The sequence below is a fragment of the Schistocerca gregaria genome, chromosome 2 (assembly GCF_023897955.1).
Source record: "Schistocerca gregaria isolate iqSchGreg1 chromosome 2, iqSchGreg1.2, whole genome shotgun sequence".
Classification (NCBI taxonomy): Eukaryota; Metazoa; Arthropoda; class Insecta; order Orthoptera; family Acrididae; genus Schistocerca; species Schistocerca gregaria.
Genome location: NC_064921.1, coordinates 569,601,820 through 569,628,582, shown reverse-complemented (window position 1 = coordinate 569,628,582; position 26,763 = coordinate 569,601,820). Strand labels below are relative to the sequence as shown.

The window sequence follows — 26,763 nt, the reverse complement described above, 5'->3', positions numbered from 1 at the left end:
GGAAGTTTATAAAAGCAACTGATGGCCATGTTTGATACACATTTAACACTGATCTCTGCTCAAATTATTTTGCATTTGGTATCTGTCCTGACCTCAGTAGATATTATCATATTTTTTACGGATAGAAACACACCTCCAACCCTGGTGTTCGAACTTACCTTCCACTGTATGTTCCAAATGGAATTTAAAATTTCATTGCTATTAACATCCGTTAACAGTCAGCTTCCTGTCCCCAGTACAATGTAGGCACTGTGAGATTTAAAACTTTCCCAGTGTACATGCCGGCTATGAAGGACACGAAGATTTTCAATGAGTGGGTTCCATGTGGTATTCAATTGAAAACCGCTGTCTCAGTTAATGAGAGGCTCATTGTGGCCCATATATCTAACTTTTGGAGTTTTATTGTTAATGAATCAATGGAAATATGACTGTCCGACAGTGAGTCTCTCATCAGTAGACAGTCATAGAAAAATTTCATGTCCTCTGTAGCTGGCACAGTTATGTGATTGAAGCACAGGAAGACAATCAAACTGATAAAGATGCAGCAAGTTTTCACCACGGAGGGGACATGGCACTGCAGGATCGAACGCGCTCAAGTAGTGCATGTGCAACGCCAAGTGAATCCACCACGCATGTGCTGGCGGGGCCTTAAATATCAGAGCTCAGTGCAGTTTTGCCAGTATCAGCTGAAGATGGTCAGAAGACTCTGCGACAAATTATTGTGGCAGGAAGTTACAAACTTCCGGCAGTTCTCCCAAAATTTTGTGGAACACTGAAGACATTGTTACTATTTACAAGTGAGAGTTTTTCTGGGATGTCATTAAAGATGCTCCTGCAGTTAATCAATACTATATTGACATTTTCTTTTTTCAGCCTGCCATGACAAATGCTATTCTCTTTTTTAATGGAGATAATATTCTTCCTTGCTTGAAATCAGAATGTATCTAATCAGGCCTGTGGAGTGACATCTCTATCCTAAGAAACCAGATGTGTATGCCACCTTCAATTGCTGCTTCCTGCATGTAGTGCATATGTGACTTACTAATGGGGTCTTACAATTCTCCACTTAATAGTGGAGGGTGAGAAATCTGCACCCAAGGTAATTGCAGAATCATTTGACACTCTAGTTTAAGCCTATCACTCATCTCAAAATAAGAGGACCACAGTCATGAGGACAATGCTGCAAAACATTAGCTCTGCTTCCATGACAAAAGTAAGGCTAGCTACTTTCACCAAAACAGCCAGCCACCTGTAGAAACTGAGAATAGCCTCATGAGCCACGATTTGCAGATGTGTGCACCCAGTCCACTCAATCAATGCTGGCAGAGCCAACTCCATATTTAGGATGTGACCCCCTGCCCCCCACCCCCTGCAAGCAAACAGAGTGGACACTGGCCTTCTTTCTCAACTGGATCATTATTTACTAAGAGGCTCCATCACCCTTCTGATGTTGGAGATCCTACCGACAAGCAATCCCACTCTCCAATTGTTCAGATCGTTCAAGATGATCAGCCCCAGACCCAGTTCATGAGGCGTTCCATGCTAGCTGAGATATACTTTCAGCGATGGGCAATACCTCATGTCTGTTTTTGAGGCCTAGTGGGACAGCAGTGTGGCCAGTACCCACTTTCTCCTCCTGTCCAAAGGTTCACGTTCCCACCACTGAATGTTTTTCACCATCAAGTGTCAGCCAGCCAGAATGAGCAAAGCAGAAAGCGTTGCATCATCAGGGATCCCAGGTGACACTTTAGGCTCCAGAGGTGCCAAAGTATCCAACTCAGGTGCCTCAACCACACTGCAGCCCAGGACCAACACAGCTTCTGTCTGTTTACAATTGCCTGCACTGGGTGCATCCAACTCCAAATTGTACACAACAGGTACAGTCCCTATCCATTGAATTGTAAAACTATATGACACGCAGTCACCCTGTTTAATGTAAGTTCAGCTGGTATGCTACTTCTTGTTCTTACTACACTCCAAAATCACCTCACACAGCAAAAATCCTCTCAGAATGTATGCAGAAACTTAGACTAAGTTATTATACACCAGTCAACACAGTAAGATACACAGTACAATGCACTTCTACACATAAGCACTTGAGAACAAAACCTAAGCTAAATCATGCATACAAACTGAAACTGATACAGCTGCTGGCACATTTACTCTACCACAGCTGCAACTACACTCAATTCAAATAAGAATAATATCATTATTAGATAATAGGCACTAGATACTTGGAGGCAAACTATATTAAAAAGAAAATATGGTAAAGAAAATGTGGTTTTACTTTCAAAAACCAGTAGCTGGTTCATCAACTGAGTTAACATTGACTGATTATCCATATATTCTTAGAAAGCCTCATTGTTGCATTATTGAATTAAATGCTGCATCTACAAACACACAAACACAAACCAGATCTTTCTGCTTTAATTACCTGTCTGGTAACTTTGAAGCACGAGTAATTTGAGTTGTTAGGGAATCTGCATAGCAGTTCAGGCCACCACAGAACAAATTTTGAACATTTTCATTACTGTAGTTCAGGCCACTTTTAACTACAAAATACACATTTGGACCCATGGAGAGAACATCTTTCATGTACTGGAATTAATAAGGAAAAACAAAAAATAATAAATAAAAGAGAAATTTAAATTATTGTGAAATATTTATTAATCAGTATAATTGTTGGAAAGATATGGAGATTTGTAGTTAACTATAGCATAAATAAGTAGCACAAGAATTTCTTTTAATGACAGTGGTTCATTAAGTTGAGAACAAAATTTATATGCCCTGCTGTTTCTATTATCTTGTGTGGTACAATAAAGTTTTGATATTAATTATCTTGACTCATCTTCATGATGATGGGATTGAAGGAATGGCATTTTTAAGTGTGTACTTTGTTTTCAGAGATCTTTATCATTAATACATATGTTGCATTTCTTAAATCAGTCAGTGAGGATGTCTGCAAGGGTGTGTGGGAATAATCAATCCAGCAATTGACTGTAGCATGTGTTACTGTTGGTATGAAGTTTATTTTTTTTAATTTATTGATTATTTAGCATATCCATATTGGAGCCTTAAGGCCCTCTCTCACATCTGGCCAGAAACAAACATACAAAAAAGTATATATATTGCATAACAATCACAATAATAATGATTTCCGAAGTTTCTCTCAATTGAGTTGTCCTATGTTCTTTATAAGCTTTTATATCTGCTGTCAGTAATAAGAGCTACTTCTGTGCACTTCAGTGCTGGACACTTTATTTTGTGGATGGTTAAGTATGGTGCTATGACAGTGCAAGACACTCAAAATCAGTAGTGTGTCATCAATGATGAGATTCAAGAAAATTGTCATGAAATCCAGATTTTGGAGCTCTCTCTGCCTGCAAAGCAAAAACTGAATGCAGTGCAGTGCAAAGGACCAAAAGCTAAAACAATGCAAAACCCTGCATTGGTTTAACACATGCAAACAGCAATGCCAACTACACACCATGATGCATCTGATCTTTCTGCTATGCCAGGTGGTGATGTTAACCCAAATTGAAAATGTTGACTGTTCTGGTGATATGTTCCCACATTGAGACCTTACTCTGGAGCAATGAACTGTCCATCCACCAGCTCCAGCATCTGTTGCTTGCTTTATATGTAGTTACAAGACCTGGCATTTATGCCCAACTAACCAAAATTTTGGTTTGCAGACATGAAAATACTTTTCCACACCAACAAGTTACTGTTGATCATGAATAATCAATACTACTGATTAACAATTTAGACCAGCAGGTGACAACATTGGTGTCATAAATTATTGTGGACCTGCCATCTCATTAAGATTCCTATGCTTTAAAAATTAAATTAACTGCTCATTGGATTATATTGTGAGACCCAAGGCTCAGAAAAGTGCTTTGGCAAGAAAAATGAGGCACCATAATCCCTTTGTAATCTTGGTGGCCCATATTACATATAATAGATACAATTAAAGCTTTGAACAATTTGTTGTTTGATGGCCCAGTAACAATGTGGTCAAGTGCCAGACTATAAATACAAAGGTGTAGGGTTCACCGCCATGTTATTCCTAGGATTTTTATGATATCACATGGCAGTAAAAAATTGCACAGTAGTTGGTACATCCACGACAGCAGGACAACTTCTACACTACACCCACAAATACTACTGCTGCCAGTGCACCCTGTTGTGTCACAACAGTCGTATGTGTCAGACAGGCATATGACCATGACCTTCCTGGGCAACAATGGCTTGGATGTCAGCACACTCCCAGCCCGGTGTTCACCTAACAATAAGGCGGATGAACATTCACACCTGAAAGCACCAAACAACTTGGTGAAAGATACCTAAAGTTGCAAATTTCTGACTCTTAATGCAGGCCTTGTCACCCCCTCCATCTAGACCTTTGTAGTCACTTATGTTGCCAAACCTATGTTAGGCATTGATATCCTTGCTCATTATGCATTCATGGCAGATTTGAGAAAAGCACGATTTTAGGATACAGTTGGTAGCAGCACAGTAATCGATGTACAGTAAAGCTTTGTTTGTAGCACCATACAAAGAATAAATTAACTCCAGTGCCTGTGACAACTCACAGCAGGCCCCAGTTATGAGCAAGAACAAAGAAAACATAGTCACAAGTTGTGTCACAGTTGCAAAAAAGTTTTCAACACTTCAGGAAAATACTTATCTTATTATAATTCCAGTCTTGGATCACAATGTTTATTTGTAATCAAGTATTTAATTTTGGTGTGGTAATGACCATCTTTAGTCCTGAGTAGGAATGTGTTGCATTATATGTAGCATGCCATTACATGTGTTGTCACAGACAAAGTCATTTTGGCTTTGGTTAGCTTTCTCTTCATGTACAGTACTTACATTTGAATGGTGCGCTTTATACACCATAATTTTATTTGTCTGATGAAGCCGAAATGGCTAATGATTTTGATTGCACCATCACATGTAATGGTATTATATGTACAACACAACACATTTGTCCTCAGGTCTGAAGATGGTCATTACCAAAACAAAATTAATTAGCTAATTACAAATAAACTTTGTGATCCAAAACTGTAATTATAATGAAGCAAAACACTGTCACCTCATCCATGAGATTACATTCAAATATTCTGAAGCTAAACATGCTCAAAATGAAATCTGTACATTCAAAATATAATCTAGAAGAACTTATGTGATAAAAACCAAAATTCGTAATCCAACATGTCTTCCATGAAAAGGGAATTGGAATCTGCTGAACTGTAAAGTGAAAAATTTGCAAAAGATTTTGTTCAGTACTGAAAACCATTTGAGGATCACAAAGAGGAGTCTCTGACTGATTTATGACTACCATCACAGCATAGCAACATCAGACACAACACTGTGCATCATATCCATAGCACACCTGGCCAACAATTTTTTTTCAATATGCCCACAGAATTGCCCCAGAGCCCCTAAGTGAGACAAAGGAGAAGAAATGCTCCAAGCTATGATAATCTGTGATTCCAATTGCCAATTCACAAGGAAGATGGCTCATGGTGTCACTATGGTGATTATTGTGCTTTAAACACCAGGTCAGTCCCAGATGGGTACCCTATACCAGACATTCAAGATTTTACATGTGCATTAGCAAGCACAGAAGTTTTAAGCATTATAGACTACTGTAAAATATACAACCAAATACCTCTGATGCCTTTTAACTCCAAAAGATTACAGTAATTATGCTCTTCAGTATATCTGAATTTTTATTTATGCCATTTGGTCACAAAATGGCCATGTTTTGTGGATGAAGTGCTAAAGGGGTTTCTATTTTGTTTTGTATACCTTGATGACATGATAATCTTTTTATCAGATGCCTAGCTACAAAGAAAACACACATGGGGAGTGCTTCAGTGGTACCATAACCCTGGCATAGTGTAGAATAAAGAGAAGTGCATCATTGGCAAAGGAGAAGTGACTTTCCTAGAACATATGGTTTTGGTAGATGGGATTTGTCTGTTACCAGAGAAGATAGCAGCCCTACAAGCCCTTCCAATGCCAGTAGACTATCAACAATTTTGACATTTCCTGGGAATGGTCAATGTTTATCACCACCACCTCTTGGCAATAGGTGCTGTATAAACACAGATCACAGGTGCATTCACAGGACACAACACTATGGGCCGGCAGTCCCTCAGATCAACCCCAGAGATGGTAAAAGCTTTCAGCAAAATCTTAGTACAGTGCTCCTTACTCATTCACTGCCATCTGCTTCCCTAGCAATAGTCACAGATGCTTGCAAAGCAGCAACAGAGCAGCAATAAACCAACAGACTGACCAAATTTGACAAATGTTAATTTTTTCCAAAAAGTTGCAACCATTGCAGCAGTGGTGGAGCATGTATTACAGAGAATTGCTCGCAATTTATGAAGCTGTTAAACGCTTCTGCCCACAAATTGAAGCTCACCCTATGGCAATTTACTCTGACAAGAAACTGATAGTTTCCGCATCCTGGAACATCAGTGACAAATGTTCACCATGGCAGTTCAGACATATAAAGTTTGTCAGACAGTTTACAATGGATGTATGCTACACAAAAGGAACAGAAAACATCATTAACAATTACTTTTTGTGATTGTGTGATTTGGCAGATACCTTGGGCTACAAATAACTCACACCACTCACACTGCAAATGCACAAATACAGCACTTATTGATCAACCCTTCTATAAGGTCTGCAACTTGGGCAAAGTTGATATCATGATGTGATGCCTCCAGGTGCATGCTGAAGCCCTAAATATTACTGAAATTTTTAGTTCTACACATGCAACTACATTTAGAGGTACAATTATTTTATTTTTTTACCCATTCTGAAACAGAAACTTTTCCATGGAATAGATGGCTTGTCCAAAAGAAATGACTTTAAGCTAGATTTTAAACTTGAGCTGCTACCTGCCAGACACTTTCTGTTGTTGGACAAATGAACAAAGACTTTTGTTGCTGAATAATGTACTACATTTTGAGCAACTGACAGCTTCAATAACAGATAGGAAAGGTCATTCTTTCCTCTAGTGTTGTACATATGAACATCACTGTTTTTTGTGAATTGAGATGGATTATTTATAATGAATTTCATTAATGAATATATGTACTCTGATTGTGCAGTTAAAAAAACCTCACTTCTTGAATAGGTGCCTACATGATGTTCTTGGGTGAACACCACTAATTATTCTCACTACTCCCTTTTGAGCAATCAATACTTTATGTCTAAGTGGTGAGTTATCCCAGAAAACTATTCCATAAGACATTATTGAGTGGAAATATGCAAAGTATGGTAGGCGGCTGATGTGTTTATTACTAAGACTAGTGATTATACGAAGAGCAAAAGAAGCTGAACTTAATTGTTTTAGAAGCTCAGTAATATGCTTCTTCTAGTTCAAGTTGTCATCAATGTGAACACCCAAAAATTTGGAGAACTCTACCCTTTTAACTGAGCCCTGTTGATATACTACATCAATTGTCATTATGACTCTATTCGGTGTACAGAACTGGATGTAGTGAGATTTTTTCGAAATTAAGGGAGAGTCCATTTTCTGAGAACCACTTAATAATTATTTGAAAGACATCCTTAATAATATCTTCAGCTGTTTTTTTTGGAATGGAATTTATTATAACTCTCTTGTAATCTGCAAAAAGTACTAGTTCTGCTTGCTGAACGTTAAGTGAGAGGTCATTCACACGAATAAAGAAGAGCAGAGGACCCAATCAGCAGTGCAAAGTGGGATGACATGTACTTGCTGACATCAGGCAATTTTAAAGCTCTCTAGTGTGACTCGCCCACAATCACATTGATCTCACAGAACGTCTTCCATCATCAGCGAACTGCAGATACCTTTTCATTGCAGTGGACAGAAACAGTTGTTGGACAGAAGCTACACACATCATGGACATTTCTGCTGAAACAGCAGCAAAGGCCTTCATCATCACCTGGATGTAACAATTTGGTTGCCACTTCCACAGCAATACAGATCATGCCCAGCAATTCACGTCCATTTTGTTACAAAATGCAGCTCCCATGTGCCACAATGAAAAACATGAAGGCTCTTCCCTTGGTCCTTTTAGGTCTTCACATAGTGTAAAAACCAGATATTGGAGGATTGGTAGCAGAACTGGTGTATGGGGAGCATTCCAGTGAAGTTTCTTTCACCTGCACTGCTGTCATCCCCATCAGAACTGCCACAGTTTGTGCAACAGCTCAGGCAGATGCCCACCTGCTTAGCGCCACAGAGAACACCCCATTTTTATCCATGCGGCTTTGCACATATCTCATCAACTCACCACTTTGACAACTATACGCTGGCCCCTTTCCAGTGTTGTGATGGAGAGACCACAATGAGGAGATCTTGCCAAATGGCAAAACTACAAATGTCTCCATGAAGTGAATCAAACCAGCATGGGTCCTGCCTACTGTAGCTAGCAACTGCACCAATGCCACATCCAGCAGTCAGTACAAGAGCCGGCTGCCAAATAAAGCTTAAATTTCCTTACATTCCAAGTGTGCCCCAGAATAATGGGGGGTTATGTGAAAAATCAGTCTAGCAACTGATTGTAGTGTATGTTACCGTTAGTGCAAAGTTTATCTCGAGAGTTACTCTCAGTGTTGTATTATTCTATGTTGTTTATAAATGTTTATTTATGTTTTTAGAAATGAAAGGTAATTCTGTACACTTAATTGCAGTGCAGTGTATGTTACCCAGAGATATGTTTAACTGGGTGAGCACACAGCAGAGAAATATAATTGGCTAGAATAATACCATGTTGTTTCTCTACCTGGATGCCACCCTGGGGAGGACAAGGCTACCCTGTGTCCAGAAATAGTGCTACTATTTTTTTTATATTTCCACATTATTGACTTGAAAAATGAAGGCTGAAAAAAAACATAACCAAAAAGAAGATTTTGGCCATTTTACTAAATGTATGAAAATGTAAATTCAACAGAGGCCTCAGAGATATGTTTAACTGGGTGAGCACACAGCAGAGAAATATAATTGGCTAGAATAATACCATGTTGTTTCTCTACCTGGATGCCACCCTGGGGAGGACAAGGCTACCCTGTGTCCAGAAATAGTGCTACTATTTTTTTTTATATTTCCACATTATTGACTTGAAAAATGAAGGCTGAAAAAAAACATAACCAAAAAGAAGATTTTGGCCATTTTACTAAATGTATGAAAATGTAAATTCAACAGAGGCCCAAGAAGTTTATGTAAGACCCCACCACTATCATTTAAATCTGGTTTGCAGCAATTTAGTAAGAGAATATGCTGAAAAAGCTGTAAGAAATCTCTCTTCTTTAGAGCTATAGTAGCAAGAGCACTCTTTTCTGTAGCCTTAGGATAGTTAATCAACAGCTGACAGTTCACTGTGAAAGTCTCTTATTGGTTACCACACTGATAAGGAAGATCCTTCATGTCAAATAAATGAATGTTCACATACATAGCAATAAACTTCTTTGACACATCAAAAAACTTAGTACTATACCCATTTGCTATGCTGAAGTACTAAGAGACATATTTGCCACTTTAATCTTTTATAAGTGCCTGGTAAGTGAAGAAGAGTAAATTGAGAAAAGTGTCCACATGCAGTAAGGGTAATATTGCATCTCCTTCAGCTTTTCAGTGATGCAACCCTACTTACAGGAACATCACTTACAGGTACCCAAGGCATATTGGAGACCAGTAAATGGATGGCCATGTTGCACATTGACACACTGGTTTTATCTGTCAGGATGTTTCATAATGGCCTGAATTCTACTGCAGAAAGAAAGATTTGTTCTGTGAAGCTCTTTTCATTCCAAACCATACAATCAGGTTCCCAGAAAGCTCTTCAATATGTTTCTGCTACTTAAAACAGTTAATATACTGCATTATCCTGGCATGTGGTTCTTTTGTGTCATTAATAAATAACAGTTTTGTTTTTGTATTTCTTAATAACATTGTATTTTAGTCTATTGTTAAAGACTGTTCGCAAAACATTTACAAGTAAATCACTCTCAAAATCATACAATTATATTTTTTTATTATGTTTGTCTATTTTGGTTTATTGATTTCCATGTTTCTTTTAGTTTTATATACGTTTTCATTAGCATATGAATTTTTTTGATATATCAATTGGCTAATGATGTGCTTTTTTTAATTTCTATTTTCTATGTTTCCCTGAATCTTTTACCATGGATATTTTTTCAGACTGAATAAAGATGTTTCAGAATATTAAATGTAGAGCACTATAAGTGAGTGGATGAAGAAGGATGTAGCATAGCCTACTTACCTCAAAATATGATCGGACATATGAATCTGTTGGCACTGCAATTTCTTGGTCTAATCCAGCCTCAATGCGTGGTATTAGCACTAAACTCGAACACAGCCAGAATGAAAATAGGAGAACAACCACTATTTTTACAAAGCGATTGAGGAGAAATTTACTGTAATATGACTTGAATAACAGGTACAGAAAGTCTTCAGAAGGTGTATCATCAACTGCCTTTTCTGACTTAACACAGCAGCAAATATCATATCTGTTTTCCTGTAACATAAAACAACACATATGTGTTATATCCAGCAACAAAAGAGTGTAGTTAAATTTTAATATACTGTGCACATAATCATAACCTTGCAGTTAAAGTGAAAGTCAGGTAAAATGGCCACTTTCATTAGGATATTAGATAAGCTCATGAAAATAGCTCTGGTACATGTCTTAATGAAGATGATGACAGTAAATTTCTAAATGAGGAGTGTATGAAACATTGTATGTATTTATTTGTTGGTATTCCAGACAAATGCTGTGAAATGTATCAATTCATTCACATTCGTTACTCAAACATTTTCAGTCTGTGTGTGATTTCTTTGCACTATAGTTCTTACAAGAAATTTTATTCTATGTCAAATGACATAGTTGATGGAGTGCATTTGTAGTTATGCACAGCAGACTGAATCTATTGTGATAATTGGCTAGGGATCAAGATATATGCAGTCTTTGCTTGCATAGATTGAAAGAAATTCACTGAAAGACATACAATGCCACATTGCCTTTTTAGAGAAGAGTGTGTGTGTTAAATAGTTTTAACCAATGATTAATGGTAATCAGCCAATGATAGGTTCATAATTTTAGCCAATAATAAAAGTAAAGCTACATGGACTGTAGTGAAACAAGAAACAGGAACTGTGAAGCAGGGAGGTACAAACACACAAATCAGTAACAAGTAAAACTTAGAAAGTAACTCAAAAGAATTAGCAAATTGTGTGAATACCTACTTTAGCAGCATTGCAACGAACTTACAGAAAATTTTTCCAAAAGGTGCTAATCAACCAATACAGAAGCATATAGCAAACTCAATAGTATTCCTCCAACTACTGTGGAGGAAGTATGCAATGTTGTAAGGCAATAAAAGAACAAAAACTCAGCAGGTTTAGATGAAATCCCAATGTGTGTGCTGAAAAAATGCATAAACACTATCAAAGCTCCACTAACAGGAATCATAAATGAATCCTTCAAAACTGGTTGCTTCCCTGACTATCTGAAGCATGCCAAAATTTTACCAGTTCACAAGAAAGGTGACATAGAAAACATTGAGAACTACAGACCAATAGCCCTATTGTCATGCTTTTCCAAAGTGATAGAAACAATAATGAAAAACAGGCTTTTGAGATATCTAAGTAAATTCAACCTCCTCTGCAATGACCAGCATGGTTTCAGGCCTGGTAGAGGTACAGAATCTGCAATAGCACAATTTACAAAAAACTGTTTTAGAAGCACTAGATGAGAACAGCTATGTATCTGGCCTTTTACTAGATCTGTCTAAGGCATTTCATACAGTTGACCACCAGAAGCTGTCGCATAAATTAGAGGCGCTAGGAGTAAGGGGAGTGGTTCTCAAATGGTTTCGTTCATATCTAGAAAACAGAGTACAGTCAGTAGAGATCACACATGTCGCCAGTGGATCAAAGTACACTGAGAAACATATATCTAATCTACAATATATCAATATTGGGGTCCCTCAAGGAAGTGTACTAGGCCCTGTATTATTTATGGTGTATATAAATGATTTACTGCAACATATCAGCCATGGAGAGAAGATATTATTTGCAGATAACAGCAACATAGTTATCACCAGTAAGACACCAGCACAAATGTTGGAAAATTCTACTGAAGTGCTGTGGGATGTTCACAAATGGCCTCAGGAAAATAAAGTAACTCAATGTAAAGAAAACAAATACAATATGCTTTAGAATGAACAGAAAACAGAGTCCCTTAAATTTAATGCTAGATGACATCTCCATAAATGATGCACTTACAACAAAATTGTTAGGGTTGTACATTGACAGCCAAATGAAGTGGAATGAACATGCTACGAAACTCTCAAAAAAGATATCCACAACAGGTTAAGCACTTAAGAGTCCTTGTATCTGCATGCAGTAATGAATGCTTGAGAACTGTATACTTTACTTATGTTCATTCAGTAATCAGTTATGGTATTATTTTCTGGGGAAACAGTGCTCAGAATTTACAAACAGTATTTAAAATGCAAAAGAGAGCAGTAAGAATTATAACAAAAAGCAGTAAGCAGGCCTACTGCAGAGAACTTCTCAAAATGTTAGAAATTCTAACTGTTCTTTGTGAATTTATATTCCAAACCATAGTGTACATCAAGAAAAATATAGAAAATTATAGCACAAATAGCAGTTTTCATAACTATAGTACAAGAACAAGTCACTGTCTTCACCTAGACAGGAAGAATAAACGTAAGATTCAAAATAGCTTCTTGTATGAAGGTGTAAAACTGTATAATAAAAGATATATCAAAAACAAAGATTCCAAGACTTACCAAGCGGGAAAGCGCCGGCAGACAGGCACATGAACAAAACACACAAACACACACACAGAATTACTAGCTTTCGCAACCGATGGTTGCTTCTTCAGGAAGGAGAGGGAAAGACGAAAGGATGTGGGTTTTGAGGGAGAGGGTAAGGAGTCATTCCAATCCCGGGAGCGGAAAGACTTCCCTTAGGGGAAAAAAAGGACAGGTGTACACTCGCACACACACACACACACACACACACACACACACACACACACACACACACACACACATATAATAAAAGAAGTAGACAACATGTACCACTTTAGGAAAAATGATAAATTGTTTTTGCAGGAACACTGCTTTTACACTATAAGTGAATTCCTTAGTACAAAATGATTGTAAATAGCTTTTGTTTCACAATATTTTGATAAGGAGCAAAAATAATTGTAAATAACTTACACGTCACAATGTTTAACTACATGTAACAATAAACTGTATAAATATATGAATGTACGCAACTGAAAACATCCATACATTTTAAAATGTCCACGGATGGCTAAATAAATAAATAAATAAATAAATGTACGCCATATATTGTTAGGTTTTCATTTTGACATTTTACAGTGATTTTCATTTTTGTCTGTTTTTAGCCCTTCTATCTCCATATCAACCCCACTCAGCCAATATATTATAAACATATTTGGATGCAAACAAAAGCAGCATCCTGTGAGAGTCCATAAATAGTATTTTTCTCCACTCAATCATATTGAAAAATGGCATTCAGTATCATTGGAAATTATAGAAATATTCATTTGATTTTGAAGGCACTTGATAATTTTGACTAGGGTTTGTTTGACTGCATACAGATGACATCACAAATCACACCTGCAACTTTGAGCCAACCAACAACCACAACGTGCATATAAATTTATTAACAATACAACAAAATATAGGTGGCCCACAACCTTTTGCTCCATGTATTTTATGCATGCTACCTTCAGCATTTAAAGGAGTGTATTCCATTCAACATTGTCAAAAACTTTCTCTAACTCCACATTTGCTATAAACTTAGGTTTGCCTTTCTTCTAAGGTAAGATGTAGGGTGATTATTGCTCCAGACATTCCTACATTTCTCCAGATGCCTACACCAAACTGAATTTCCTCAAAGGTCATCTTCCACCAGTTTTTACATGCTTCTGTAAATAATTCATATCAGTATTTTGCAACTGTGACTTATTGAAATGATGGATCAGTTGTATACATGCCAATCAGCACTTGTCTGATTTGGAATTGGAATTATTACATTATTCTTAAAGTCTGAGAGTTCTTTTGCCTGTCTCATATATCTTGCATACCAGAGGGAATAGTTTTATCATGGCTGACTCTCCCAATGACCTGTCATTCTGAATGAATAGTACCTGCTCCAGGTGCCATGTTCCAGCTTAGGTCTTTTAGTGATGTGTCAGATTTTTCTGACAGTATTGTGTATTCCATCTAATCTACTATCTCTTCCCTTTTATAATACCATCTTTGAGTTTGTTGCCTTGTATAGACCTTCTGCATATTACTTCCACCTTTTACCCTGTGTTTGTTTGATTAGTACTAGCTTCTCATCTGAGTTCTTAATATTCGTACAGGTGCTTCTCTGTTCTCCATAGGTATCTTCAATTTTGCATAGTCATGCCAGCTTCTTGCATCTTTGCATTTCTCCACTAGCCACAGCTCTGCTTTCTGCTTTGCTGTTTTGCACTTTTTGTCATCATGTTTTTCAGACATTTGTTTTCCCTTTTGCTTATTTTGTTTCCTGTAGTTTTATATTTCCTCATTTAATCACTGAAATTAAATATATTATGTGCTCTCTAAGGATTTCTGCTGTATCTTGTCTTTTTGCTTATTTGATCATTTGCTGCCTTTACTAATTCATCTATCAAAGCTACTTATTTATTTTCTATATTATTATTTTTTCCCATTTAAGTCCAGTGTTGCCTACGGATTCCTATGAGATGCTCAACAGCCCATGGTTCCTTCAATTCATCCAGGTCCCATCTCCTTAACTTTTTACCTTTTCACAATTTGTTCAATTTTAATTTGCAGTTCACAACCAATAAATTATGGTCAGAGTCCACATCTAGCCTTGGACATGTTTTCCCGTTTGAAATCTGTTTTCAAACTTACTGTGTTACCATTACATGATCTACCTGCAAGCTTCTAGTGCCTCCAGGGCTCTTCCGCAAATATAATGTTCCTTCATGATTCTTAAATCACGTTTCAGTGGTGATTAAAGAATGCTCTGTGCAAAATTCTACTATTTAGCTTCCCCAATGATTCATTTTCCCCAGTCCATGTCCCTCTTGCATTTTTCCTTGTCTTCCTTTTCCTAGTGATTGTTCCAATCCTCCATCTGAATTAAACTTTTATCTCCTTTAATGGTCTAAATAATCTTTTCTTATATCATCATAGATTCTATCAATCTCTTCACTATTAGTGGAGCTAGTAGGCATATAAACTTTTATTATTGTTGAAGGGGCTGATCTTGTACCTTTTTGGCCATAATAATGCAGTCACTGTTCTGTTCACTGAAAATTACTCACATTTCTATTGTCTTATTTGTTATTATGGTTACTCCTCATTATATTTTATTCAATTTTGTGTTGATAACTCTGCACTGACTTGGCCACAAATCCAGTACTTCTTGCCTCTGAACTTCACTAATTCTCACTACATCTAACTTTAAATTCTCTGGCCTGCCTACCTGATTAAGGGATCTAAATACTTTTGGATTAAAGGAGACCACTCACCATAAAGCTGAAACACCGAGTTGTCAACAGACAAACACAAAACGAGAGTTATCCTTTCATGAAATAGAGTAAAATACACAGAAAACATGAACGCGTTTGCACGCTCGCCTCCCCCCCCCCCCCCCCCCCCTCCTGCACAGACACACACACACACACACACACACACACACACACACACACACACACACACACACACACACACACACACACACACCTATGTTCCTACATTGTACTGGCTGGATTCCACCATGTAGGGGCATCGGTATATGTATGCACTATTGCCAGTTTCCAGGAAACACTATTTGCCCAACCTCCCAACAGTTACCCCTCTGAAGTGGTCAAACCTGCAGTGTCTGTACCACAGAGGCACACAAGCCATTCCACTGTGGCAAGGTCATTGATGAGGGCGATATATATCTACAACTTGAAAAAATATACTGTTATCATCAGAAGCCCCTAGCATCTTTACAGATGTGGTGGGGGTGTGTAGTGGTGACAACCAAGCTCCCCAGACATAAATATTATTGAGCATATCTGGGATATGTGAATTAGGCTTTCCCGGTGTATACTGCTGATGCAGTCTTCTTGGGCTGCCATCTGGTTAGCTGCGTCAAAAATCCATGACATTTTGATGAGTGTCATTCTCATCATCTTTGCCAGGAGATTTATGGACAGCTCTGCAGGATTCATGGGGTCAGTTCCCTCCAGCACTACTTTATATATTAGTTGAGTCCATGCCACATTGTGTTGCAGCACTTCTGGGTGCTCACAGGGGTTCTTCACAGTATTAGGCTGGTGTACCAGTTGCTTTGGCTCTTCAGTGTCCTCATTTAATGAAATGAATGTGATTGCAAGGAGATGATATGAATTTAATCAAAGCAAAAGCAACTGTACCCACATCCATGTCAATACTTACCTTGCACAAACAAAATATAAGTCAAATACAATTCTCTCACTTTCCAAATCTTTTCTCTGTGGAAACAAATGATGATGGCATTCTGGTATATACCCAGGATTTAGAAACACTTAAATCAGACTGTAAAGCAGACACTGCAAATATATTTCAGATTGTCTTTCAAACACTCATTCCAGACAAGGTCAACTTTGTCAAATGTGCAAACATCAGAATTATTACTACAGGAGGAGTTATATATTTGTCAGAAAATGAAGAATTAAAAGTGAAATTGAAAATAGATATCAAGAATTGCAGCTTCAAAGGCAAATTACAATTCATAATCAGCTTTATTATGTGCAACATGAAAGTTTTTCATTGCATTTCTGTCATTATATTTGGTCAAAAGAGGATTTAGAGTAGTTAGCAATTTACTGACAAAGAAAAGAAACAGATTGTCAGTAGTCAAATGTGGTGATTTAAGGTGGATGATGACAAATATGCCACCAAATATGGAATAATGAGTATCACTGCATCAAGCTCGGGCATCTCATAAATAATATTACATTATATTTTAAATAATATGTAGAGGGAATCAACTGAAACACTTCAAATATTGCAGAAATGGAAAGTGCTGTTGGTGTGTGGTTTTCATAGAATGGATTGGTAGTCAGGGGCTTGTATAGTCACCCAATAAAAATATTGTAATAATATTTAGAAAGTGTATTTTTTGTGCAAACAGTTTTTATGTAACTGTCCAAGCAATAAGTTATGAGTGGACAATTTTTATTTTATTTGTAACATAGAAAAGGCCAATATGCTGATGGTGTACAGAGGGTGTAGGAAGAATGCAGTTTGTTCTTGTACGGTGTATGTGGCAAGATCTCTCAACAGATGTTAACCATCTTGGCAATTATTTATGAACCCCTTCATCCAGTTATGTGAAAGTGGTCGTGTAACACCTAGACCAAGTAACAAAAGGAAACAAGTGATGATAGAAGAGGTATGTTATTAATGTTCTTTCTGCTGTTGCAGTTGATCTGCATGTTAGCTTCCATGCTATTGCATGAGGCAATGGCATAAATCAGGCAAGTGTTCTGAGCTTTCTCCATCAATATAGGTTCCATCCATATCACATCTCTCTCTGTCAGAGCTGCCTGGAAATGATTATGAGAATCTTGTTAACTTATGTACGTGGGCATTAAGATAGGATACTCAAGACCTACCATGTATCTTGTTTAGTGACGAAGCCTCATTTACCAGTTATCATAACTGAAACATGCACTAATGGTCTGCTGACAGTCCTTGTTGACTTCATCAAGTGGAACATCAGTGTCCAAGGAGTGTGGAAATGTGGTGTGGGATAATGGACCACCAGTCTCATAGATGGAACACTGAATCCACGCAAGTATCACAACCTCACACCAGACCATCTTCCACAGATGTTATAATCCATTCCTTTGAAGACTAGGAGGATCCTGTGGAACCAACACGATGGCTGTCCAGCCCATAGTGCACAAAGTACTACAGAATGTCTTCACTTCACAAATTATTTCCAAATTGTTTGACTGGTCAAAGAGGATCTACGCCTTGTCCAACTCATTCCCCGGATTTGACATTTGTAAAATGATTGACAAGAATGGGGGAAAGAAATGCAGTACAAGAAGATTGGGTAGCTTTGAGAGATTAAATAAGGAAGGCAGCACAGGATCAAGCAGGTAAAAAGACAAGGGCTAATAGAAATCCTTGGGTAACAGAAGAGATACTGAATTTAGTTGATGAAAGGAGAAAATACAAAAATGCAGCAAAATAAGCAGGCTAAAACGAATATAAATTCTCAAAAATGAGATCGACAGGAAGTGCAAAATAGCTAAGCAGGGATGGCTAGAGGACAAATGTAAGGATGTAGAGGCATATATCATTAAGGGTAAGATAGATGCTACCTACAGGAAAATTAAAGAGACCTTTGGTGAAAAGAGAACCACTTCTATGAATATCAAGAGCTCTGATGAAAACCCAGCTCTAAGCAAAGAAGAGAAAGCAGAAAGGTGGAGGGAGTATACAGAGGGTCTATACAAGGGTGATGTTCTTGAGGACAAGATTATAGGAATGGGACAGAATGTAGACAAGGATGAAATTCGAGATATGATACTACGTGAAGAGTTCGACAGAGCACTGAAAGAACTGAGTCGAAACAAGGCCCTGGGAACAGACAACATTCCATTAGAACTACTGACAGCCTTGGGAGAGCCAAGCCTAACAAAACTCTACCATCTAGTGAGCAAGATGTATCAGACAGGCAAAATACCCTCAGACTTCAAGAAGAATATAATAATCCCAATCCCAAAGAAAGCAGATTTTGACAGATGTGAAAATTACCAAAATATCAGTTTAATAAGCCATGGCTGCAAAATACTAACACAATTTCTTTACAGACGAATGGAAAAACTGCTAGAAGCTGACCTCGGGGAAGATCAGTTTGGATTCCGTAGAAATGTTGGAACATGTGAGGCAATACTGACCCCACAACTTATCTTAGAAAGAAGTTTAAGGAAAGGCAAACCTACATTTCTAGCATTTGTAGACTTAGAGAAAGCTTTTGACAATGTTGCGTGGAATACTCTCTTTCAAATTCTGAAGGTGGCAGGGGTAAAATAAAGGGAGCGAAGGCTATTTACAATTTGCAATTTGTACAGAAACCAGATGGCGGTTATAAGAGTCGAGGGGCGTGAAAGGAAACAGTGGTCGGGAAGGAGTGAGACAGGGTTGTAGCCTATCCCTGATGTTATTCAATCTGTATATTGAGCAAGCAGTAAAGGAAAAAAAAATTGGGAGTATGTATTACAATCCACGGAGAAGAAATTAAAACTTGAGGTTTGCCGATGACATTGTAATTCTGTCAGAGACAGCAAAGGACCTGGAAGAGCAGCTGAATGGAATGGACAGTGTCTTGAAAGGAGGATGTAAGATGAACATCAATGAAAGCGAAACGAGGATAATGGAATGTAGTCAAATTAAATCAGGTGATGCTGAGGGAATTAGATTACGAAATGAGACACTTAAATTAGTAAAGAAGGTTTGCTATTAGGGGAGCAAAATAACTGATGATGGTCAAAGTAGAGACTGGCAATGGCAAGGAAAACATTTCTGAGGAAGAGAAATTTGTTAACATCGAGTATAGATTTAAGTGTCAGGAAGTCGTTTCTGAAAGTATTTGTATGGAGTGTAGCCATGTATGGAAGTGAAATGTGGACGATAAATAGTTTATACAAGAAGAGAATAGAAGCTTTCAAAATGTGGTGCTACAGAAGAATGCTGAAGGTTATATGGGTGGATCACATAACTAATGAGGAGGTATTAAATAGAATTGGAGAGTATAGAAATTTGTGGCACAACTTGACTAGAAGAAGGGATTGGTTGGTAGGACATATTCTAAGGCATCAAGGGATCACCAATTTAGTATTGGAGGGTATTGCAGAGGGTAAAAATCATAGAGGGAGATGAAGAGATGAATACACTAAACAGATTCAGAAGGATGTAGGTTGTAGTAGGTACTGGGAGATGATGAAGCTTGCACAGGATAAGAAGCATGGAGAGGTGCATCAAACCAGTCTCTGGACTGAAGACCACAACAACAACAACAAACTGTAATACAGTACATACCGACTAAAACCAATGATATGCAACAATGTATTATTGCAGTCTGCTCAGATATTTACACTGAAATGCTAGCATGTGTGCAGTAGTCATTCCATACCAAACTGTAAGCAGGTACTGTCACTGCCTGTGTTCATTTTAAACACAACCTGTGATGGTCAATTGCCTCATTGCTGGTCAGAATCCACATAACTAGTGTATGTACTTGTGTTATTTTTTACTGTCTGCTACCACAGGTAGTGTCATTGTGGGAACTTTTCAAAATACAGCATCTCATAAATTATTCACACTAGAATACTGCAACAAACACCACTGGCATACTAATTTATCCCAGATTTAGTTTGTTAATGTCAATAGGTATTGCTCCATGTAAAAAAGTGTATGTTTGCACAAAAAATAAACTTTCTAAGTATTATTACACTCTGCTGATTGGTTAACAATATGAGCCCCTGCCTACCAATCCATTCTGTGAAAACTGCACATCAATAGTGCTTTCCATTTCTGCAATATTGATGGTGTAAGTTTTAGGTGATTCACCCTGTATATTTGTTAATCATGTTCAAGTAATACAAAAGTATTGTAAATATCCTTTGATGAAGTTATTTCAAAAATTGTACCTTTTTTCCAATATCTTTAATATCTTTCACCCAAGAGAAATGCAATTGAACCACTGTAGGGAAATGCACTAAACCCAAAAAAGCTGGAGAACTGTGAACTGCCTTATTGATTTCAAGAATAGAAGTTGTGTTTTTTATTATAAAATGGAGCACTAAATAATTATGTTTTGGAAAAAGGGGTGGCAGTCCACAAAATGCTGGGAACCAATGACTTACAACATTGGAAAAAATGTTGGGGAGTGAGAAATGGTTAGCAATCCAATTTTTGAGGATTGATGCATGGTGGTATGGTAAAGTAATAAGAAAAAACTCATACTTGTGTGGAATCTTATAGTTTTTGGTTTTGCCAACTAATAGGTGACAGTTCTGGTGGCATTTCACCCACAAGGTTTTGGTGTTGATGTTGATATGAGGGAGTGGGGTGGAGGTGGCATAAAAAGTATTCTAAAATGAGGAATATTAATGTCATATTTAGTCTCCTGCCTTGAAAGAGTTTGATTTTGAGTTTTAGTCAGGCACACAGTTTTAATCTGCCAGAAGATTTTGCAACAGTGCACATACTGTTGCAGAAGGAAAGATTAACTATGAAAGTAAATTATGGGACTACTGTATTACTTGATACATACAGTGCCAATAACTGGACAAATATGAACAATATATGGTGCCAGAAGATCCTTTACTAGGTTAGAAGTTTCAACAGAGACATGGGAGACACTTGTTAATTGGTAGCTTGTAGTATAAATAAATTTTAATACATTTCATGAATTAAACAGAGGTAGCTGCATGAAAATGGAGCAGGCATGTTTGCTGTATGGTTCACTTTCACTGATAAAGTTGTGTAAAGCACTTTCAAAAGCCCACATGGAATTTATTAATAGACAGTAGAGTATAGATCTATACATATTTCTCTAAATTAAGGCCTGGTTATATAGCTTAATCACATAGTACACTAGTTTGCAAACTAGGTAATTTATCCATATTTGGATTGAATATGTGTGATGAATTAACAACTGCTAGCTTAGTACATCAACCAGCCTGCATGTGCTTTTTAGGAGGTTTTCTGCTCTCATTTAAGCAAATGCTGGGCTGGTCCCCAGTTTCTGCCTCGTAAAATATGATGTTCATCAGAGACAAGAGAATAATCAGGAGTGCCCCAGGGAAGTGTGATAGGACCACTGTTGTTCTCTATATACATAAATAATTTGTCAGACAGGGTGGGCAGCAGTCTGTGGTTGTTTGCTGATGATGTCATGGTGCACAGTAAGGTGTCAAAATTGAGGGACTATAGGAAGATACAAGATGAATTAGACACATTTTCCAGTTGGCGTGATGAATGGCAGCTAGCCTTAAATGTGGAAAAATGTAGGTTAATGCGGATGAGTAGGAATCACAAACCTGCAATGTTTGGATACAGTATTACTAGTGTCCAGCTTGACACAGACAGTTACTTTTAATATCTAGGTGTAACTTTGCAAAGCTATATGAGGTGAATGAGCATGTGAAAACTGCGGTAGGGAAGGCAAATGGTGAACTTTGGTATATTGGGAGAATTTTAGGAAAGAGTGGTTCACCTGTAAAAGAGACTGCATATAGGACACTGGTGTGACCTATTCTTGAGTACTATCTAAGTATTTAGGGTCCATACTACGTCACTGCTGCCAACATACATCACACACATCATGCATAAGGACCACAAAGATAGGATACAAGAAATTAGGGCTCATATGGAGGTGTACAGACATTCGTTTTACCCTCACTCTATTTGTGAGTGGAACAGAAGGGGAAATGACAAGTAGTGGTACAGGACACCCTCCACCATGCACCTTATGGTGGCTTGCAGAGTATCTATATTGCAGATGTAGATACACAAATAGTTAAAATAGAATAACACACAGGACAAAATATACACAATTCACTGGCAGGTGGCATAAATGTCATCCTTTCCTTAGGTCAACTGACAACTATGGTGACAGGACATCCTGTCATAAAATGTAAACAATAGCAAACTTGCCAAAATGAAAACAAACAGAGAACCCCATACAAGGCTGTCCATATCAGCACCCCCCACCCCCTCCAGCTCTCAAGGAAAGGAAAATCCAATCATATGTTTTATGTTTTTCTTTCAAAGAAATAGTTTAAAAGCTGATATTTTCCAGTTTTTAAAAGGGTAAGAATCGGAAATTTTTATGGCTACTTACAAGTTGCCATTCATCTTCCAAAATATTAACAATATTTCAAACCCTACAGTTTCTCCCACCCCATATGGGTACCCTTGCCACCACATGATTTGATAAGTGCTAGGAAAAGGAGAGATTTGTCTAAATTAACTGCAAGTCCACACAAATTCTCAAGAAGTTATAACCTTTCTAGAACAGCGCATTGGCAGAGGTGTTAACTCATTTATTGCATGATTCAGTATTGAAACAATTTAGTGAAGTTTCTAAAGAAGCACAAAGCTTTTCATGAGCTTAGCCACTGCTTATGTCAAGATTTTTTTCCAGAATCTCATAAAATTTAAAGAAATGAAGGTTAACTTACTGACTGTCGTTTATCATCCAAAGTCATAATGCTTACAAAGCATGTTATTTGGAAAATGAAATTTAGTATTGTAGCTACAGATGCATAAAGAGCAAATGTATTGACAGCAGGCATGTTTGACAGAGCACCTGAAAAAAAAAGATCATAATTATCATATAGATTAAGCAGCTAAACTTACTGAAATTGACAATAAAATCAAAAGTAGCCAGTTATACACTTTAAACACCAAGAACCAGTTTTGAGCCCTGTAAAAAATGTTAATTGCTTTCCTCCGGTTTGCACTGAAAGAATAGTTGTGCTTGATACATTGCAGGGCAAAGTAGGAGTTGGATTGGAAGGAAGCAGAGAAAGAGATGGGTGGTGAGATGAATGCAGAAAAGAGGTGGGGGAGTGAGAAAGGTTAGATGTGAAACTGCCACAGTGCCTTTGTTGTATCTTACGTTAGAGTTTGTCACCTACAATTTAAACACAGGCCAGATTTGTCCTTACTTGATGATTATTCTTAACACTCAATATTAGTTTCTAAACATACACCAGTCTGTGTTACACTGATAAATGAAGCAGCTACAAGCCTGCAAATGACTCCTCACTGAAGAAGGCTCACTGTCAATGGTGATGGTGGACTCTTCTTTCAAAGCACAAAGTATAGATATGAGAGTTGGAACTTTAATGATTATTTTAACACTCAATATTAGTTTCTAAACATATGCCAGACTGTATTACACTGATAAATGAAGCCGCTACTGGCGTGCAAATGACTCCTCACTGAAGAAGGCTCACTGTCAACGGTGATGGTGGACTCTTCTTTCAAAGCACAAAGTATAGATATGAGAGTTGGAACTTTAATAGTGGCAACTATTTATTTACAGCTCGTACAAAATAGATATGTGTGCTGCAAAATGATGGTCTTGTCCTGCTGAAAGTGTCATCACTTTTGTCTCTATGCCGTTCATTTTTGGAGCACAACCTATGATAAGCTTAGAGACAGAAGTGATGACACTTTCTGCAGGACCTGACCATCATTTTGCAGGACAATGCTCAAGCATGTACAGTGCAAGTTGTTACTGATTTGTTTGACTGATGGGGCTGCTAAGTGCTATACCACCTACTACACTCCCCTGACTTAAGACCTTGTGAGTTCTACTTGATTTCTAAACAAGAGAAAACACTTCACGGCATTTTCTTCAGAACTGCTACAAATTTATTGAGCAATAGACCGCTCCACTCGAACTGTCAACACAACTGGCACTGCTAAGAGTATCCTATGACTTCCACATCGCTGGCAATGGGTTACACACAATGCTGGTAACTACTTTTAAGGTCAGTAAAACTTTGAAGCATGTATCTATTTTGTAGGAGCTGTAAATAAATAGTTGCCACTATTTAAGTTCCAACCCTCATATAATGGCTGTACTTTGTGATGACAGTAGGTGCCTGCTTCTTTTTTATTCCAGCTGTCTTTGTGGCAGTCTATGTATGCAGAGGCAGTTGCTTTGTCTACTCCCTGTATCCAAATTTAATGCTGGTGAAGGAAATTTGTGCACATAATGCCACATCTTCTTCCAGGTCTTACATTCAGTAGTTATTTGAGGCTTAATTATTTTAACATCATACAATATGAGAATGAAGCTTTCACTTGCAACCGAGTGTGCACTATTTTGAAATTATGCACCAGCCTAGGGCTCAAACCTGGAACCTTGCTTTTCATTGTTCTACTTTTGGACAGCTATATTCTTCTGCAGACTTTCTGCACATAATTGCTTTTTCATCTAGTTTCAATCACTTCTACTGGAACAGTTTCGTCTCCTGGCAATTCTCCTTTTTTGTACCTTGAATGGCACTGCACATTTCATTTGTGATTACTTCCATGATGTAATTGTTTTTGTTAGTAACTATAGGTGTTTGTGATTCATCTCTTGAAATTCACAAACATTTAAAGAACTCTTGTTCAATTTAGTTATTGTGCATTGTAATGAAATCTGCCCAACATAAGATTTCGTTTTATGTCATCATACTCTTTATTGTTTTCTGTAGTTTCTCTAATCAAACTTCCATCATATCTTCTCAGATTCTCTCAAAGACATTTATAAATAGTTCTGTACAATTCAGCATATTCTATCATATTCCATTTATCACTTACTCAAAACTCTCTTTAATAGGTGCCTTGTTCCATTTGAGAATTTTTTCATTTTGTGTTCTTCATACCTATAATATCTTTGATTGCCTACTTAAATACCATTTTTAAATAATTACCCCATTCTTCTATATCAGTCAAAGTGTTTAATATGCCCAACACATTGCTGAGTTTGATATGATACACCATCTCATTTTTAAATAAATTATTAATCTACATTTCTGGTTTTGTCTCATCAGTTAGATTTTCTTTAGTGTTTGTGTCTGTTTTTTACCTATTATCTCACTAGTCTATGATCATCTGAAATTCTAAAGTGTTTTGTGACCATCACAGCCAATATATTTCCTTATTTTTGATGAGATACAGCAATCTGTATTGTTAGTTCTATTTGGTTCTTGAAAAGTCCATTTTCTATTTGCTTTCTTCTCAATTTAGTTTGTTACTTTCATGTTCCACAGATCACTTTGTACAACAGATTAGAGAGGTGTGGAATGAGTCATTTTACATTCACCTCACAAATTAATTTCTACACATGGTTACACTCTGAACATTTATAAGGTGTCTACATGTTAATAAACGTGTAGAATATTTAAGTTTTGTCCTCACATATTCTAATTTATATCTGAGGGTATAAAAACATCAGAATATTAGACACTGCCATTGAAGTATGTATTACTGAAATATAATATGAGCTGGAAAGCTTTAGAGGAACTGAGGAACATAAAGTCTTACCTATAAGAAAGCAGCATGTCTCTGATAAACTTGTGAGTAGCATACTGGGTCCAACTGTACCCAGTGTCCGTGCAACATGTTCCTCATGGCTTTCAGTTTTTTGTCTCGGATTACGCTGATGTGTCTGTACTAGGATGAATATGTTGTCAACTCCAATGGCCAGTACAAGGAAAGGGATGACCTGAAATAAAAAGAGAGCACTGAAGAAACATGGTAAAATAATGGAAGAGAGAATTAATATTATTCTTGTAACTTGTTAAAATATTTGTTTTATAATCATAATTTTTTTCAACTCCTTTGATGCTGGTCCCCATCCTTCATTGTCCTCTGTCGGTCTAATAATTTTTGTTTCCACTTTTGTATGCAACATTGCCAAAAATCTCAGTTACATATTTCAGTCTCCTAAACAATTTAGCTCCCCCGGAACACCAAATATTGGCAAATTAACTAGTCTTCAATGTCACAGCACATATTTCACCAACATTTTTATTTCTATGATAAGCATTCCTAGAACTATGTTCCCCTAGCATCTAGTCTCACACATACCTCTTCATGCCATGTTCT

The 26,763-nt window shown here is 37.3% G+C and overlaps 1 protein-coding gene across 2 annotated transcripts in view; it reads right to left on the bottom strand.

The window, feature by feature from the left end:
* LOC126332889 (NPC intracellular cholesterol transporter 1 homolog 1b-like) overlaps positions 1 to 26,763 on the bottom strand; it is a 155,136-nt gene that overhangs the window by 38,659 nt on the left and 89,714 nt on the right. For both annotated transcript variants that reach the window (XM_049996690.1, XM_049996691.1), the window contains exons 15-18: positions 26,200 to 26,380; positions 23,334 to 23,461; positions 10,302 to 10,556; positions 2,435 to 2,598 (exon numbers count right to left, since the gene is read on the bottom strand). In XM_049996690.1, coding sequence (XP_049852647.1) covers positions 2,435 to 2,598; positions 10,302 to 10,556; positions 23,334 to 23,461; positions 26,200 to 26,380 — 728 coding nt within the window. The remainder of the gene's footprint in view (positions 1 to 2,434; positions 2,599 to 10,301; positions 10,557 to 23,333; positions 23,462 to 26,199; positions 26,381 to 26,763) is intronic.